This window comes from Cervus canadensis, chromosome 22 (assembly GCF_019320065.1).
Source record: "Cervus canadensis isolate Bull #8, Minnesota chromosome 22, ASM1932006v1, whole genome shotgun sequence".
Classification (NCBI taxonomy): Eukaryota; Metazoa; Chordata; class Mammalia; order Artiodactyla; family Cervidae; genus Cervus; species Cervus canadensis.
Window position 1 is genome coordinate 37778110 of NC_057407.1, and position 15870 is coordinate 37793979.

A 15870-nucleotide genomic window follows, 5' to 3' on the forward strand; every position below is an offset into this window, starting at 1 on the left:
CTTAATGGTGGAGGACACAAGGTCTGGAGTCAAATATTTTGGATTCAGATCCTGGATCTGTCCTTCTCTACCTCTGTGGCTGTAGATTCATTACTCAGCCTCCCTGGGCATCAGTTTTCCTACCTCTGAAATGGACGTGATGGTCATTGCTATTTTTCAGGGTGGTGGTGGTGATTGTTTAGCCACTGAGTCACGTTCGACTCTTTTGTGACCCCATGGGCTATAGTCCGCTGGATCTTCTGTCTGTGGGATCTCCCCGGCAAGAGTACTGGGGTGAATTGCCATGCCCTCCTCCAGGAGATCTTCCTGACCCATGGATCCACCCTACATTGCCTGCACTAGAAGGCGGATTCTTTACCACTGAGCCACCAGGGAAGCCCTTTTAGAGTGTTGCTAAGGATTGAATATTTTAGTGAATGTTGGCCCAGTGCATAGAGTGTCTTTAGTTTACAAACAGTGGCTGCAAACAAAGAAGATGTCATTCCGGAAGCGTGAGAAATTTAGTTCCCTTAGCCACAGCTGGAATATACATAGTGATTGGTAGAAATTATCCATTTATTACCAGAGACTTCTAACGGGTCAATTGAATGTGCAAGTTCTATGGTCTTAATGATGCCAGTCTTTAGGCTTGGAAGGCTGAAGGACAATCTTGTCTCTTGGACAGAGATGAGGCCCTTTGGGGCAGGAAGATACAGTTGTTGAGGGATATGTGAAAAAATAACTCTTAATTTTCTTTCTAGGTCAATTCCGTCAACTGCAATACAAGCTGGAAAATAGTCCTTTTCATGAAATGGAGTGACAACAAAGATGACATATTAAAGGGGGTAAGTTGGATTCGTGACTGGCTGGGCAGCACTTGGCTCGTCCTCACGTCTCTCTTCAAATGTACTGTCCTTACCTCCTCTGTGTGTCGTCTTTCAGGGTGACGTGGTGAGGCTGTTCCATGCTGAGCAGGAGAAGTTTCTCACCTGTGACGAGCACAGGAAGAAGCAGCATGTCTTTCTGAGAACCACCGGCCGGCAGTCTGCCACGTCCGCCACCAGTTCAAAAGCCCTGTGGGAGGTGGAGGTAAGGGATGGGGCAGGGCGGGCAGGGAGAAAGGACTAGTGGATTTATAGGAATAGTCAGATCCAGGTACTTCAACCCACCTGGTCCAAGGACAGGGAATGACTTGGGATGACTTAGAGAAACACACACATCACACCATATCAGAAGGATGCAGGGTAAGCCAACTCCCAACTGAAAATTTCCAATTTTCTTTCTCTGGGTCATCCTATCCTCTCTTGCTTCTGTATTTTTCTTTCCCTTGCTTAGTTACCTATCACAGCAACAAGTGCTCAAGTGCCTAACCAGCATGATAGTAGATGACTGCATATTGGTGACAGGATGAAAAGATGCACATCTGATAACTGGATGGTGAAGGTGATGGGAGGCACATTCCTTGTGCTCTGGAGGTGATGAAGGAGTTTGAGGTTGGGCAAGGGTTTAAGAAAGACTTCCTGAAGGCCCTAGCATCTGAGCTGCTACTAACAGGATGACCTATATTTCAGAAGGAAGAGATGAATGGAGTAGGTCACTTCTTGTAAGATACTAATGTGGACTTGGAAATGGGAGGCAACCTTGGTTTAAAACTTAGCAGCCTCATTTGAGGAGAAGCAGAGGATTGTCCTGCGAAACAAAATAGAAACCATTTCAGGAGACCAGATCCTGAAGGGCAATACATCCAGGTGGTAGGAAATTGGGACTTGATTCATAAATCAAAAAACTATTAAGAATATTAGAACCCTACAGAAGTCACTGTGACCGACTTTAGAAACTTAAAGTACTGCATCTTCTTCACTTGCAAATTAGTTGAAATGAATGAAACATGCAACCTTTTGAGGAGAGTTTCTGCAGTATAGATTTTGAAAACTTTGGGTACTTACAAGTCTACTTCAGAACATCTGTATTTTTTCTTCTGAGAAGAAACAGCCGTCTTAATTTTTACTCCCCCAAAAAACTTTTCCTGCCAATATTCCCTCTGAATAGCCTAGGGAAACACTGAATTTATTCCTTTTTTAATTTTCTTCTTGAAGATTTTAGAAACATAAGTGCCCCTTCAAAATAAAAGAAGGAAGACAACACCATGTATTTTATATTCCTCATCGTGATTTAGGGTTTTCATTATACATCTTCAGCATATTCCCTGTCAGTTTTACATAGTGTTAATCTTTTCCCATGTGAGGTAAGAACTTTACAATAGTATACAGTTGAATCTTGAACAGTGTGGGGTTAGGGACACTTGCCCTCTGCATGATTGAAAATCTTTGTATAACTGATAGTCGGCCCTCTGTGTTCGTGGTTCCTCTGCATCGTGAGTCATCCAACCATGTAGAACTGTAATATTTAATATTGAAAAATCCATATGTAAGTGGACCCATGCAATTCAAACCAATATTGTTAAAGGGTCAACTCTACTTCTCTTTCTCCCTTCCTGTCCTTTTGGTATTATTCTCTTGTGTTTTACCACTATATATATATATATATATATATATATATATATATGCTATAAACTCAATAGTGCATTTTTACTTACTTTGCCTTGTTTAAGGAGTCATTTGTATGCTAAAAACATGGGAAAATGAGAGATTAGGAGTCTTTTATCTACATAGTTGGACTTCCCTTGTGGCTCAGCTGGTAATGAATCTGCCTGTAATAAGGGAGACCTGGGTTCAATCCCTGGGTTGGGAAGATGCCCTGGAGAAGGGAAAGGCTACCCACTCCGGTATTCTGGACTGGAGAATTCCATGGACTGTATAATCCCTAGGGTCTCAAAGAGTCAGACATGACTGAGGGACTTTCATCCACCTAGTTATCATCTCCAGCACTTCATTCCTTGGTGTAAATTGAGTTTTCATCTGGAATCATTTTCCTTCAGCCTAAAGAACTTCTTTTATCATTTCTTGTAAGGCAGGTCCACCACTGGCCAATTCTCTCAGCTCTCATTTGAAAACAAGATAATAGCTTTATGTTTGTCTGTGGAGATACCTTTATTTCACCTTAATTTAAAAAAGAATTATTTTTCCTTTTTTGAAATAAAAGCTGCATGGAGATACAATTCATACATCACACAATTCACAAATTTAAAGTGTATAGTTCTCCATGGTTTTAACTAGATCCAAAAGCAGCCCTGGACTCCTAGCGATCACACCTCATCTCTCTTCAGACTTGCCCCCTCCCCACTTCTGGTAACCACTGCTTCACTTTCTATCTCTATAGATTTGCCCGTGTTGAACATTTCATATACATGGTATCCTACAATGTGTGGTCCTTTGTATCTGACTTCTCTTATCTAGCATATAGTTTTCAGAGTTCATCCATATTACTATGTATATCCATATTTCATTTCCTTTTATTGTCAAATAATCTTCCATTGTATGGATATGCCGTATTTACCATATTTTATTTTTCATTGGCATTTGGATTGTTTCTTCTTTTGGGCTGTTGTGAATACTGCTGCTGTGAACATTCATGTACAGGTCTGTTTGGGGAGTTTCAGTTCTGTCTGGGGTGGAATTGTGGGGCGTATGGTAACTTCGTTTAACCTTTTGAGGAAAGGGTGCACTGTCTTGTTGACACTATTGTATGTTCCAAACTGCAGTGTATTAAATTCTGATTTCTTCATACTGCCTTCATTCACAAAGGGTATTTTTGTTGACCAGGAAATTTTATGTAAACAGTTTTTTCTCTTCATAGTTGAAGATGCTAATCCATTGTTGTCTTGCATGCATTATTTCCTGATGTAAATTCATTGGTGTTCTTTTCTTCTTTGTTCCCTTTTGCGTCTTTTTTTTCCCCTGAAAGTGAAAGTTGCTCAGTCGTGTCTGACTCTTTGTGACCCCAGGGACAGTACAATCCATGGAATTCTCCAGGCCAGAATACTGGAATGGGTAGCCTTTCCCTTCTCCAGGGCATCTTCCCAACCCAGGGATCAAACCCAGGTCTCCTGCATTGCAGGCAGATTCTTTACCAGCTGAACCACAAGGGAAGCCCAAGAATACTGGGGTGGGTAGCTTATATCTTCTCCAGAAGATCTTCCCAACCCAGGAATTGAACCAGGGTCTCCTGCATTGCAGGAGGATTCTTTATCAGCTGAGCTATCAGGGAAGCCCTAGCTTTTTGCCCCTTAGCTACTTAAAAAAAAAAAAAAAGCCCTAGCTTTTTTCCCCTAGCTACTTAAAAATTTTTTCTTTTTATTTCTGGTTTACATTTACCTTATTATGTGTCTTGATGATTGTGTGAGTGTGTATATGTGTATTTATGCTACTTTGAAGTCATTGAGTTTTTTGAGATCTGTGCATATGTATCAAAATGGGAAATTTGAGGGTTACTATTTCTCACATATTTTTCCAGCCCCCACCAACCCCCATGGACAAACTGGATCCTTTGATACTGTCTGACAGGTCACACTTTCCTGATTTTTGCCTGTCCACTGCTTTATGATAATATGCCACACTGTGATGTCACTGTGTTGAGTATCTGGATTCTGTTGCCTTCCTTTAAAGAGTATTGAGTTTTGTTTTGTCAGATAAAGTAAGTTCTGGATTGCTTTGATCCTTTGGAGGTTTGTTTCAAAGCTTCATTAGGTCATGTGTACTGTTGCATTTGTTTTGGGGGCTGTACTAGCCCAGCTCCTAAGATGTGACCCTTTCAATGTCTATACTGAATATCCCAGGTGTTCAACTAATCAACCCTCTAGCTGGGTAGGTCAGAAACCTTCTAGCCCTATGTGATCTCCCAGATTGTTGAGCTTACAACTTCCCTCTCATTTTATATTCAGCCTTGGGCGGGGAGGGGGAGAGTCTCTCTGTACACACATGCAGCTTGATGTTCAACCAAAGACTATAGGAGGCCCCGTGCAGATTTCTGGAGCTTTCTTTCTGGGAAGTTCTGTATTCTCCCCTCAGTCTCCTTGAATTCCGACATATCTACTCAACTCACTGAGACTGGGGTGCTCTGTGTGAGTTCTCCTTCCTGATGCTTCCGTCCGAAGAAGACCTCCCAGCCAGAAACTGGAGCGGTCATGAAGATCACTTCTTTCCCTTTCCTCAGAGAGCACAGTTGTGAGCTCTGTGTCATCCAGCATCAGTACCCAGCTGTCATCCAGCATCAGTACCCAGTTGTTTTGTGTATTTTATGCAGTTTTCTCATTGTCTGTGGCAAGCCCCTGTACTGTGTGTAGTGTCTAATTATGTATGGCACCAACTCCCATTGCCAGTATTGCATCCTGAGCAGACGCTACTTACATTTATTGTTATAGCAAATTGTTCCAGGCACTGTGAGTGTCTGGCTTCAGAGCACAGACCTGGGCATGTGTCACAGTGCACGAATGCATAGATAGGTTGCTGTTACTGTTTTTCATGAGATTCATTTTTGTTTGTTTTACCTTTTTTGGGTGAAGTCCAGAATCTTAACTTCTTCCCTATAATTAAGGCAAATGATCTGAAAACCAGTTGAACTTTGTTTTACAACCGTTTCATGTTAATTAGGGGACTCTACTTCTCCTTTGGAGAAACATTACTTAAAATTACATGAGACACTTGGAGCAGTTTTGTTGGAAGATAATAATTGTTTGTCAGCTAGTAAACATCACTCCTGAACTATGACTTCTGTGTAATATCTCAGATTCAGTGTCATCCTTACATGGGTTGACATTTCTTCACTCCTGTTGATCATTTCTTCTCTTGCAGGTGGTCCAACATGACCCGTGTCGGGGAGGAGCAGGGTACTGGAACAGCCTCTTCCGTTTCAAGCATCTTGCTACAGGGCATTACTTAGCAGCAGAGGTAAGTGGCAGCCCTGTGGTTTTTCTCTTTCCATGGTAATGCACTTCTCTTTCCCCACTTACCTGTAGCCATTGGGTTGTTAGAGGCTTAGGGTGCTGCTCTGTTACCTAGCTTTTCCTTCAGTTTCTCTGTTTCCTTCCACCTTTTCCTTGCTTATGGACAAGAAGCAAAAATAATGAACACATTTTAACATTTGACAGGGATTCTGATCAAGATGTGGGGAGAAGGTCAGTTAGAAAACAATGCTGTCATGAGAATGTCATGTCCAGCATGGTGACTAGAGTTAATAATACTGTATTGTATATATTTGGCTCTTGAATGACGTGGATTTGAACCGCACAGGTCCAGTTACCTGTGGTTATGGCAGCCCATTCCAGTATTCTTGCCTGGAAAATTCCATGGACAGAGGAGCCTGGCGGGCTATGATCCATGGAGTCACAAAGAAGTCGGACACGACTGAGCACATTCTTCAGTAGTAAATGCTGTGTAACTAAACAGTCTGTGGCTGGTAGAATTTGAGAATGCAGAAGAACTGCAGCTGTGGAAGAACCGCAAATTTGGAGAAAGTGAAAATGTTAGTCATTCAGTTGCGCCAGGCTCTTTGCAACACCATGGTCTGTTGATGGAAATCTCCAGACAAGAATACTGGAGTGGATTGCCATTCTCATCTCCAGGGGATCTGCCCGACCCAGGGATTGAAGCTGGGTCTCCTGCATTGCAGGCAGATTCTTTACTGTCTGAGCTACCAAATTTGGAGGGCCAACTATAAATTATGTACCCATTAACTTCAGCCTTGTTCAAGGCTGAGATGTATTTGAAGGTGGCTAAGAGAACAGATCTTAAAAAAAAAAAAATCTGGCTCCATTTTGCTCTTGCATACTACTCTCCCCACATCTTATTGTTTACCAACCCCAATCCTAAGGTAAATGACCAAGACTTGGCTGTAGTGAAACATGGTATATAAAGCTAGAAGCATTAAAATACATAAAGAATTGGGTGATTTTATAGAGCTTGCTTACTCACAGGATCAGTGGATTTTACAGGATCCTTTAGTTACAGGAATGTAAAACATCAAGGAAGTGTGTTTTAAATGCCCATGAAGGATATTTGAGGAAAGGCAAGACTCAACGCTGAAGCATGGGAGGAAATTTCCTTTAATTTTTGTATTAAATTAAGGAGCCATCTTACTGTGTGACAGCTGTTGCACTTTACTCTGATCTGCTGGAAGATGTACGATGCGTATTCATACCAGATTCTAGCCGTACATCAAAAGACACCTGCCGTTGGCTGGTACCACTGGTGAGACTGCTCAAGAGATTTGCAAGGTGATGTGTGGGCGTCAGACTGTGGCAACTGACCTCAATCTAAATGTGCCAAACCCTCTGGGATGCCTGACACTCGTGTGAACTGATGATTTTGAAATACTGAAGAGCCAAAGATCAAGACTAAGTTGAAATTTATAATGGAGCCGTAGGAAATTGACCCAGCTAACCAACTCTGAGAAATGTTGATGACATGGTTTGCCAAAGATCAATGGTGGTTGCATTATCTGTTATGTTCCGGGGTGAATGTAACTCTTGCTGAAAGCCAGACCTCTTTTTTTATTTCTAACTCGAAATAAGCAGGATTATCAATGACTGGATACTGATCTTTTGTTTATTTCAGGCTTTTAACTGTTGCTTTGCTAGTGGATTCTTTGTGTTCCTCTGTCTACACTTGAGAGCCATCTGTTGGTTACTGGTAGATTGTTGTTCCATGTGTGTTGTACTCGTGCCGTGTGTTGTTGTTGTGGCATGCTGGTTTCGGGAACAGAGGGAAGGGACAAGTTCTTAGCTGTCCAAAGATGTTCGCAGGCCTTGATGTCTCCTGCAAGCAGGGCCGAGTCCTTGAGAAAGCAATGGATGTTTTAATTTCCTAATGATTCTTTTTCATCAGGTAGACCCTGACTTTGAGGAAGAATGCCTGGAGTTTCAGCCCTCAGTAAGTATGGGCAAGAGCCTTCTTGTCTTCGTCTGGTAGGGTGAGGCCATATGATCTGGAACCCCATGTAAGAAACTGCCCCCTGTGGTCACTAAGTGCTGGGGAAGGGGAGACCTACACTGCCCTAACAGAGGGTCTTGTTCTGTGCTTCCCTTGAGGGCAGTCATGTACCCTTGTGTCCTGATTGGTCCAAGAGACTGTTGGTCATGATATTCTTTCTGTGTGCTTAGCAGGGGGTTTCCATCTCTAAGTTGCAGAAGTTCAAGGTATCTCTTGGAATACTGCTAGGTTGGACACAGTGATGGTCTCTGTAGAGCCAGCCTTTTTTACATGAATGTTGTGTTGCTCTCGACCTGAAACTATGACTCACTCAGATTTCTTCAAGGCATGAGCATGTAGGATGGACACTGTTGTTCAGACCCTGGAGGTAACACATGAGGTTTTACCTCTGGTTGGGCACTCAGTGGTCTAACTCTGTCTTCTCTGCAAAGTCAGAAAGAGATCTTGTTACTTGATTTAGAATTTTAGTGCTGGATCTTTAAGCTGGATCTTTCTTTGGAGGCCATATTGCCAATTAATCCTGATACGGAGAGACTTGGGGTTTTGGTGTCCATAGTGTGAAGAGGGCAGTGGTTGTGTTAGAGGGAAATGATGGGTGTTAGTCATGGAGTTCTCTTGTGGAGCGCTTCATTCTGGCCTAAGATGAACAAAACAGAACCAAAACCAAATAGTTGTGGCTCTGTTTGACATTGTGTGTCCATGTGATCATCTTGATGATGAATACGGTAGGTGGTATTAATGGTATTATCTTTCAGTACAATTTCGAAAAAATTGGACGTCAACATTGTACATTAATGAAGGGAGTTGAGGTAGAGATAACACACAATGTAGTTGTCTTTGAAAGGGTTGTGAATTCTGCAGTAAGCCATGAACTTTCTAGTTAGATTTGAGCAGAGGTTAGCTTTTCGAGAAACGCAGAGTTCTTAGTGAGAATTCCTGCCCTTAGTTCCTGGACTCACTGGCGGAGTTCATCTTCTCTTTCCACTCCTTGTGGGAGCACCGGAGGGCCCTGTTCCTGCCGTTCATGCCCTTCACCCTCGCTACTGGAGCCCATTTGGAAAGCTGACCTTCCACAGCTGCTGTGAGCTGGACAGAACACTGACCCAGTCGCGCTCTCCACCCCGTGCAGGGCAGTCTCTGCACATCATCCCCGCATTGTCCTCACCGATCATTGTTCCAGCACTTGGACTGGAAGGGGCCTCCGTTTTCAGAAGATAATTTATCCTGGCACCTTTCTTATTTTGAGAGTCAAGATGGTCTTTGGGTCACTCGCCTCCGTGGGTCTTGGTGCTGCCATCTGAGGCTGCTCAGAGTAAGACTCCCCTTGGAGGAGACTTTGAGGGGGCCCTGTGGCTTCTTTAAGTGTGAGCCAATGTCCAAGTGAACCTTGAGGTCTGTGGGGAACAGGACTGCTCTCCCAGCCTGTTCGTGTGTGAAGGAAAGACAGGCATGTGTGTAGCGTAGAGTGATCGAAAGTAGGGCGGAAGAGAGAGACAGACTTGGGTTTATTCATTTTTATCTTGTTTGTTTTATTGTTTGGCTCTACCGGGTCTCTGTTGCTGCGCGTGCGTTTTCTCCGTTGCGGTGTGCAGATTTCTCCTTGCGATGCCTCCTCTCGTGCAACATGGGCTCTAAGGCGTGCAGACTTCAGTAGTTTCAGTTCCCGGCTCTAGATCACAGGCTCAGCAGTTGCGGTGCACAGGTTTAGTTGCTCCGCGGCATGTGGGATCTTCCCAGACCTGGGATGGAACCCATGTCCCCTGCATTGGCAGGCAGATTCTTAACCATTGGACCGTCAGGGAAGTCCCAGACTTGGGTTTAAATAGCAGTGTGCGTGCTCAGTTGCTCAGCCATGTCCAACTCTTTGCAACCTCTTGGACTGTAGCCCAGCAAGCGCCTCTGTCCTTGTAATTTTCCAGACAAGAATACTGGAGTGGGTTGCCATTTCCCACTCCAGGACACACTGCTTGTGAGCTGTATGGTTCTGGACAAGTTACGTTCCCTCTTTGAGATCAAGTTCCCTTATCTGTACATGCGGACAGTACGCTCGTTGTAAGGATGAAGTGAGATGCTATGCAGATGAAGTGTCTGGCCCCAGTAAACACTTGGCATATTTGGTGAGTTGCAGAGGATAATAACCGTTTTCAGTGCCTTTCCCCCACCAGTTTGTCTGGGCTGCCCAGCAGCTCCACGAAGGAGTTAGAGCAGGTCCTTCCATCTTCGTTTGATGCGTGAGGAAGCAGGAAGTGGTCCTCACTGGCCGCATGCCTTGGGGTCTCTGGGTGTGCAGTCGGCTGCCTCCTCTTTCGTGTTCCTCTATGCCAGGGCAGCGCGATGCGGCAGCGGGCCTGGCTGCAGATCTGGACTGCGTTGCTCCGGCTGCTCAGTTGTTGCATGAGTGGGGGTCCTCATGTGGAGGCGGGGTGCCGGGGAGCTCACCGTGCACCTACGAGCTCCTGCCTCTGGAGGGGAAAGTGTCTGCGTCGGGAGGGTCCTTCCCCCTCCTCTTGGCTGGGACACTTGGCAGGTGGGGAGAGGAAGCTTCTCATTCTGCTTATTGAGCGTGTATTTCCTGAGCCTGGCACCCCAAACCTGTGGTCTTACCTGGGACTGCACTCAGCCTTGTTGTTCTCCTCTTTCTGAATCCAGTGGCCTTCGAGCCACGGGCTTGATGCTGCAGGGACAGAAGGAACTCCCCGAGGATGGCTGTGGTCTGCCGGCCTTGTGCACATGCGCCTCTGCCCCCACTAGGTGGCAGACGCCGACCGCACACAGCCGGCGCGGGGACGCCTGGCTGAGCCGCAGGCCACAGGCAGCGGACTGACTCACTGAAGCTGTCCTTCTCTGGATGTGTGGCCGGTCTGCAGATTAACTGCCAGCCTGTAGCTGAGCCCCATGTCTCACACCGGAACCAGCTCAGGGTTTTTTTTCTGAGAGAGGTGTGTGCAGCACTGGTTAGAAGAGGACAGATTCCATTCAAAGTGACTTCTCGTGAGTGGGGCTCGGGGATGCTCTGGTGTCCTCCAGCCAATGTTTGTGTGAGTCTAGATAGAAGAACCACTAGGGGGTTTGTTCATATAGAGGTACAGGGCGTGAGTGCTTCCCAGGTGTCTCACTGGTAAAGAATCCGCCTGCCAGTGCTGGGGACTCGAGTTCAATTCCTCGGTCTGGAAGATCCCCTCGAGAAGGAAATGACAACCCACTCCAGTACTCTTGCCTGGAGAATTCTATGGCCAGAGGAGCCTGGTGGGCTCCCGTCCGTGGGGTCACAAAGAGTCGGACATGACTGAGCGACTCAACAGCAGCAACAACGGGGTGTGAGAGGAAGGAGTGTGAGCGGGGGGAGACAGAGATGTGGAATATTAGAAGAGCTGTTTGCATTTTCTTTTCTTTCTTTCCTTTCTCCCTTAATTCATTCCTCTATCCCTCCCTCCCTTCTTTCTTCCCTTCCTTTTTTTTTTAAAAAAACAGGCAAAGGTTGGTGCCTCTGATGGACTGTAAAAGCAGCTTTGCCCAGAATCCTAGAACTCAGGCCCCATGGAATGAAATTCTCTCACACTCTCTTCTTTGCCTGTTAGATTTGCTTTTCTTTTCTCCATTCCGTTTGGAGAGGAAGCAGGGCCTCAGCCAGAGCAAAGCAAGACGGAGACAAGGGAAATGTGGTTTTCCTAGTAGATGCAGGTGGATACCGTCATCTTGCAAGGATGTTAAACTTCACAAGTAATCTGGTGCAGAGTCGCAGGGCAGAGTGTGACCTTGGGAAGCCTGTCAGAGCAGACACCAGGCTTGGCACACTACTGCAATCTTCTTCGGCAGATGGGCTTCAGGGACTGGTTGCATCTTTCCAGTTTTGTGGGAAAGCTTTCATCGTTGCTCATCAGCCTTTGTTGTCAGAGATTGTCTTCAGTCTCTGCCATCTCCCGCACGTAGCAGGCTGCACGTAGCAGGAGAGGCCCCTTTTCTCCCTGGATGGTCCTTGGCCATTGATTAATTAGGAACACTTTTTCAGGGCTAGTCTGACATCTCAAATATTTTTCTCAGCCACACTGGGATAACTGCTTAGGAACACTTGGATTCAGGTTTATTTCACTGTATCTTTTTTTCCTGGGAAATAACTGTGTCATCTTCTTGCTAGAGGGTTTCACTGGAGGTTAACACCACCACCCATAAACCACACCCACAGGCTAAGTTTTCTCAAAGTGTTCCTCCTCTCTCCCACCCACTGCCCAAGGATGTACCACGTACAGCACTCTGCCCATGGACAGTTATATAGCATTGCAACACCATGTTGCTTGAGCGTTTTTATTGCAACACAGTGAGGCAGGGTATAAACATTCTTGGCATGGGTGGCCAGCTCTCGTCTTTGGTGACCTCTCTGAAGCTGTGGTGCTTCTCCTGACAACTGCTGATGTTCACGATTGCTTCTTCCCCGTTCCTGTGGACAGTGCAGTGATTGTAGTGAGGCAAGGGTGTGGCGTGCAGAATCCTTGACTTGATGACTTTTCCTCCCCAGGTGGACCCTGATCAGGATGCCTCCCGAAGCAGGTTGCGAAATGCCCAAGAGAAGATGGTATACTCGCTGGTGTCTGTGCCCGAGGGCAATGACATCTCCTCCATTTTTGAGCTGGACCCCACGACACTCCGTGGAGGCGACAGCCTCGTCCCGAGGTAGGAGTCCAAAGAGGCTTATCACAAGTGAGTTTGTGCTGCCTGACTGGGTTTCTTGGAATCCAGAACATCATCTTCTTTCTTGGAGCTTTCATACAAGATTTGGTATAGGATTTGTTCTGGTTGCCCATTGAAATGATACCTGATTTTTTTTTTTAAGCGGCTCATTGGTTGTAAGTTCTCAGTAGTTGCCTGAGATGTGCTATGTTTAGGTGAACAAGTCAAACCCTTAAGCTCAGGTAGCTCAATATTTCTAGTTTTCTTTACTCTCTTGCTCCTTTTCCCAAACCTGAGCGATCTCCTGGTGAATTGAATAAACCCTTGAAAAGAAATTCTAGAAAATGGAACATTTGAAATTCACTCAGTCCATAGTAAATTTTATTAGAGATACTGAGAGGTCAGGTCAGTCTTCTTCAGTTATTTTAATTAACTTTTAGTTTTGTTGCATAAAAATGCATTTCTAGGGGGAAATAACTGGACCATAAATGGAACAAAAAACGTACTCTTAACAAAATGAACAAAAGTATTAATAGTGGCTAACACTTGAGTGCTGACTTCATGCCATTTGTAATGCTAAATTCTCATCTTATATATATAATTTCATCTTCATCAAAACCCCTGTGAGATAAGTAATATTATTTGCCCCTTCTTAGAGGTGAAGACAGGCTCAGAGAATTGAAACAACTTAACACAAGTAAGCGAGCCCCATTGCAGAGCCCAGAATCTTAAACAGTTAAGACAGACAAGGCTGTTCTGGCAATTCTGACTCTTCCACACATTCTTGGGTAGAGGAGGTCTCACTGCCAATGGTAGGTTGTACACAAGGCCTGTCTCCCTGAGGATTCCCGTGTGTTTCATTATTCCTGTGTCATTGCCATTTAATTGCTCAGTCAGAGTTGGGCTGTCAAAGTGTTAACTGCAGCCTGGGTGCTGTCAGAACTGGAGGAGAGGCTTCTCTTGTCCTGGGTCCTCTTCCTGTCCCTCTCGGGGTGATACACTGAAACAGTGTCCACACAAAAGAGACCCTCCCAGGGAGGCCGTTGATTACTGTTTGGTACAGTGATCACTGGTTCCTGCCCTCTGCTGGGCTGTGAACGCCTTGAGAATCTGGGGAAAACTGAAGATGTCCTCCTATTAGATCCCAAATATGTGCACAGCTTCAGTTACTCCCAAGTTTGTCCTGATGTACACTGCTTCTAAAGAAATGTAACAGATTTATTAAGATACAATTCATGTATCATACAACTCGCCTGCTTAAAGTGCTTGATTCATTGATTTTTATTAGATTAGCAGAATTGGGCAGCCATCATCAGAATAGATTTTAAGAAAAATTTCATCACTGCAAAAAGGAGCCCTGTACCTGTTAGCCGTCACGCTCATTTCTCCATCCTCCATTCCCCTGTCTCAGACTAAGTTACATTCTGTCTCGATTGATCTACCCGACATTTCATATAATGGAATCACGTGGCTTTTTGTGACTGACTTTTTTCACTTAGTGCTGTTGTTTTTTTTTTTTTTTAAGATTCATCCATTTTGTAGCATGTATTCACTTCATTTTATTCTTGAATAATATTCCATTGTATGGTTATGGCACATTTTATTGATTGACTTATTAATTCATGGCCATTTGGGTTATTTGCGTTTTTCTGGCTGTAGTGTGAATACATTTTCTTTTCTCATGAGCCTGTAACCTAAGAGTGGAATTACTGGGTCATGTGGTAACTGTATGTCTAACCTTTTGAGGAACTTCCAGTTTTACATTTAGGGTGTTGTGTTCTCACCAGCCATGTCTGAGGGTTCCAATTTCTCTCTGTTTCTCTCCAGTGCTTGTTTATGTCTTTTTTTTAAATATTTGAGACATCCAATCAGTGTGTAGTGGTATCTCATTGTGGTTTTGACTTGAATCTCCCTGATGGCTAATGATGTTGATAGTCTTTCATTTTTTCATGTGTTTATTGGCCATTTGTATTGATATATCATTTTTGGAGACATATCTGTTAAGATCCTTTGCCCATTATTTTTTGCACTTAAAAATGGGTTATGTCTCTTTTCATTATTGTTGTTAGTGTTCTTTATTCCAAACCCCTTACCAGATAGATTTACAGGTATTTTCTCCCATTCTGTAGATTTCTTCACTTTCTTGATGGTGTCTTGTGAACCCCAGAAGCTTTTAATTTTTAGTCGAAGTCTAATTTATACACTTTTTCCTTTGCTTGCTAATGATTTTGGTTTCTTAAGAAACTGTTGCCTAATACAAGGTCACAAAGATTGATGCTAGTGTTTTCTTCTGAGAGTTTTATAGCTGTGCTCTTTTCACTTAGGTCTTTGATTGATTTTGAGGTCATTAAAAAAATATGGTTTGGAGTAGGATAGATAACTTTTGTAAAGTATCCTTTCTCACTGACTGCCTAGATAGAGATAGGGACTGTAGAATCCCGTTGCATTTCCGGTAAGTACTTTTCTGTATGTTGTATTCGCTATTCCGGAAGTTCTTGAGTGGATTTTTTTAGGCACCTGGAAGACAAGGGAATGACTTTTATTTTATTTGCTATGTGTTTTATTTTGTAAGGGATAGCAAAGAACAGAACCATGTGATATAAAATAGCCATCAAATATTTCATGACATCCCCTTGGTGAATAGGAATCAGGTGCCAGTTGGCCACATTCCCCAGTGGGTTGGAAATCCCCATGATTCCATGGGAAGGGGAAATTTGAACTTGGTCAACAGGTCAGCTTGCCAAACAGCTTTGGTTGGCTCTAGACCCCTGCTTCTCTATCCCCTTGATTCATTACCGTTTCTCTGTTGGAAAACATTCTTTGTGGGCAGTTGTCCACAGACAGACTGATTGTAAACTCTTAAGCAAGGGAAGCCTTGTGTGCTCCCTGCAAAAAGTGTCTGGCATGGTCTACGAGTGTGTTCATTAGCAGTTTGATCTTGCACTTGGTCTTAGCTTTCCAAACTTTTATCTGTTCTTGCCCTTGGCTACCAACCTCAGAGCCAGAAGTGAACAGGGCCTCTTCTTCGCTGATTCAGGGCAGTCATAAAAAACTGTTTGTAGGAGTACACACTCATTTCCCTTCATCTTAAAGCAGTGCTAAATTTTATTTTTTTGAAGATCAGAAAGTCTGGGGGTAGATACGTGAAAGAACCTGAAATATTACCAGTAAAGAACTTTTTATGACAGTCATTGGTTAAAAAAATCCTTCCAACCAAAATAAAAGGGATAGTGGCAAATCCTGGATGTAATAAACAAGATAATAAAATTGCAATATACGCAAATGAAATGCATTAAATAAACATTAGGAGAGCATCCAGCTTTGTGGCTCTTTTGAAATT

General features: G+C 44.0%; 1 protein-coding gene across 7 annotated transcripts in view; it reads left to right on the forward strand.

Moving 5' to 3' along the window:
• ITPR1 (inositol 1,4,5-trisphosphate receptor type 1) overlaps positions 1–15870 on the forward strand; it is a 346469-nt gene that overhangs the window by 140549 nt on the left and 190050 nt on the right. For 4 of the 7 annotated variants that reach the window (XM_043442077.1, XM_043442078.1, XM_043442079.1 and 1 more), the window contains exons 9-13: positions 741–824; positions 922–1068; positions 5730–5825; positions 7761–7805; positions 12379–12533. In XM_043442077.1, the coding sequence (XP_043298012.1) occupies positions 741–824; positions 922–1068; positions 5730–5825; positions 7761–7805; positions 12379–12533 (527 nt within the window). The remainder of the gene's footprint in view (positions 1–740; positions 825–921; positions 1069–5729; positions 5826–7760; positions 7806–12378; positions 12534–15870) is intronic. The other 3 variants (XM_043442080.1, XM_043442082.1, XM_043442083.1) reach the window with 1 other exon arrangement.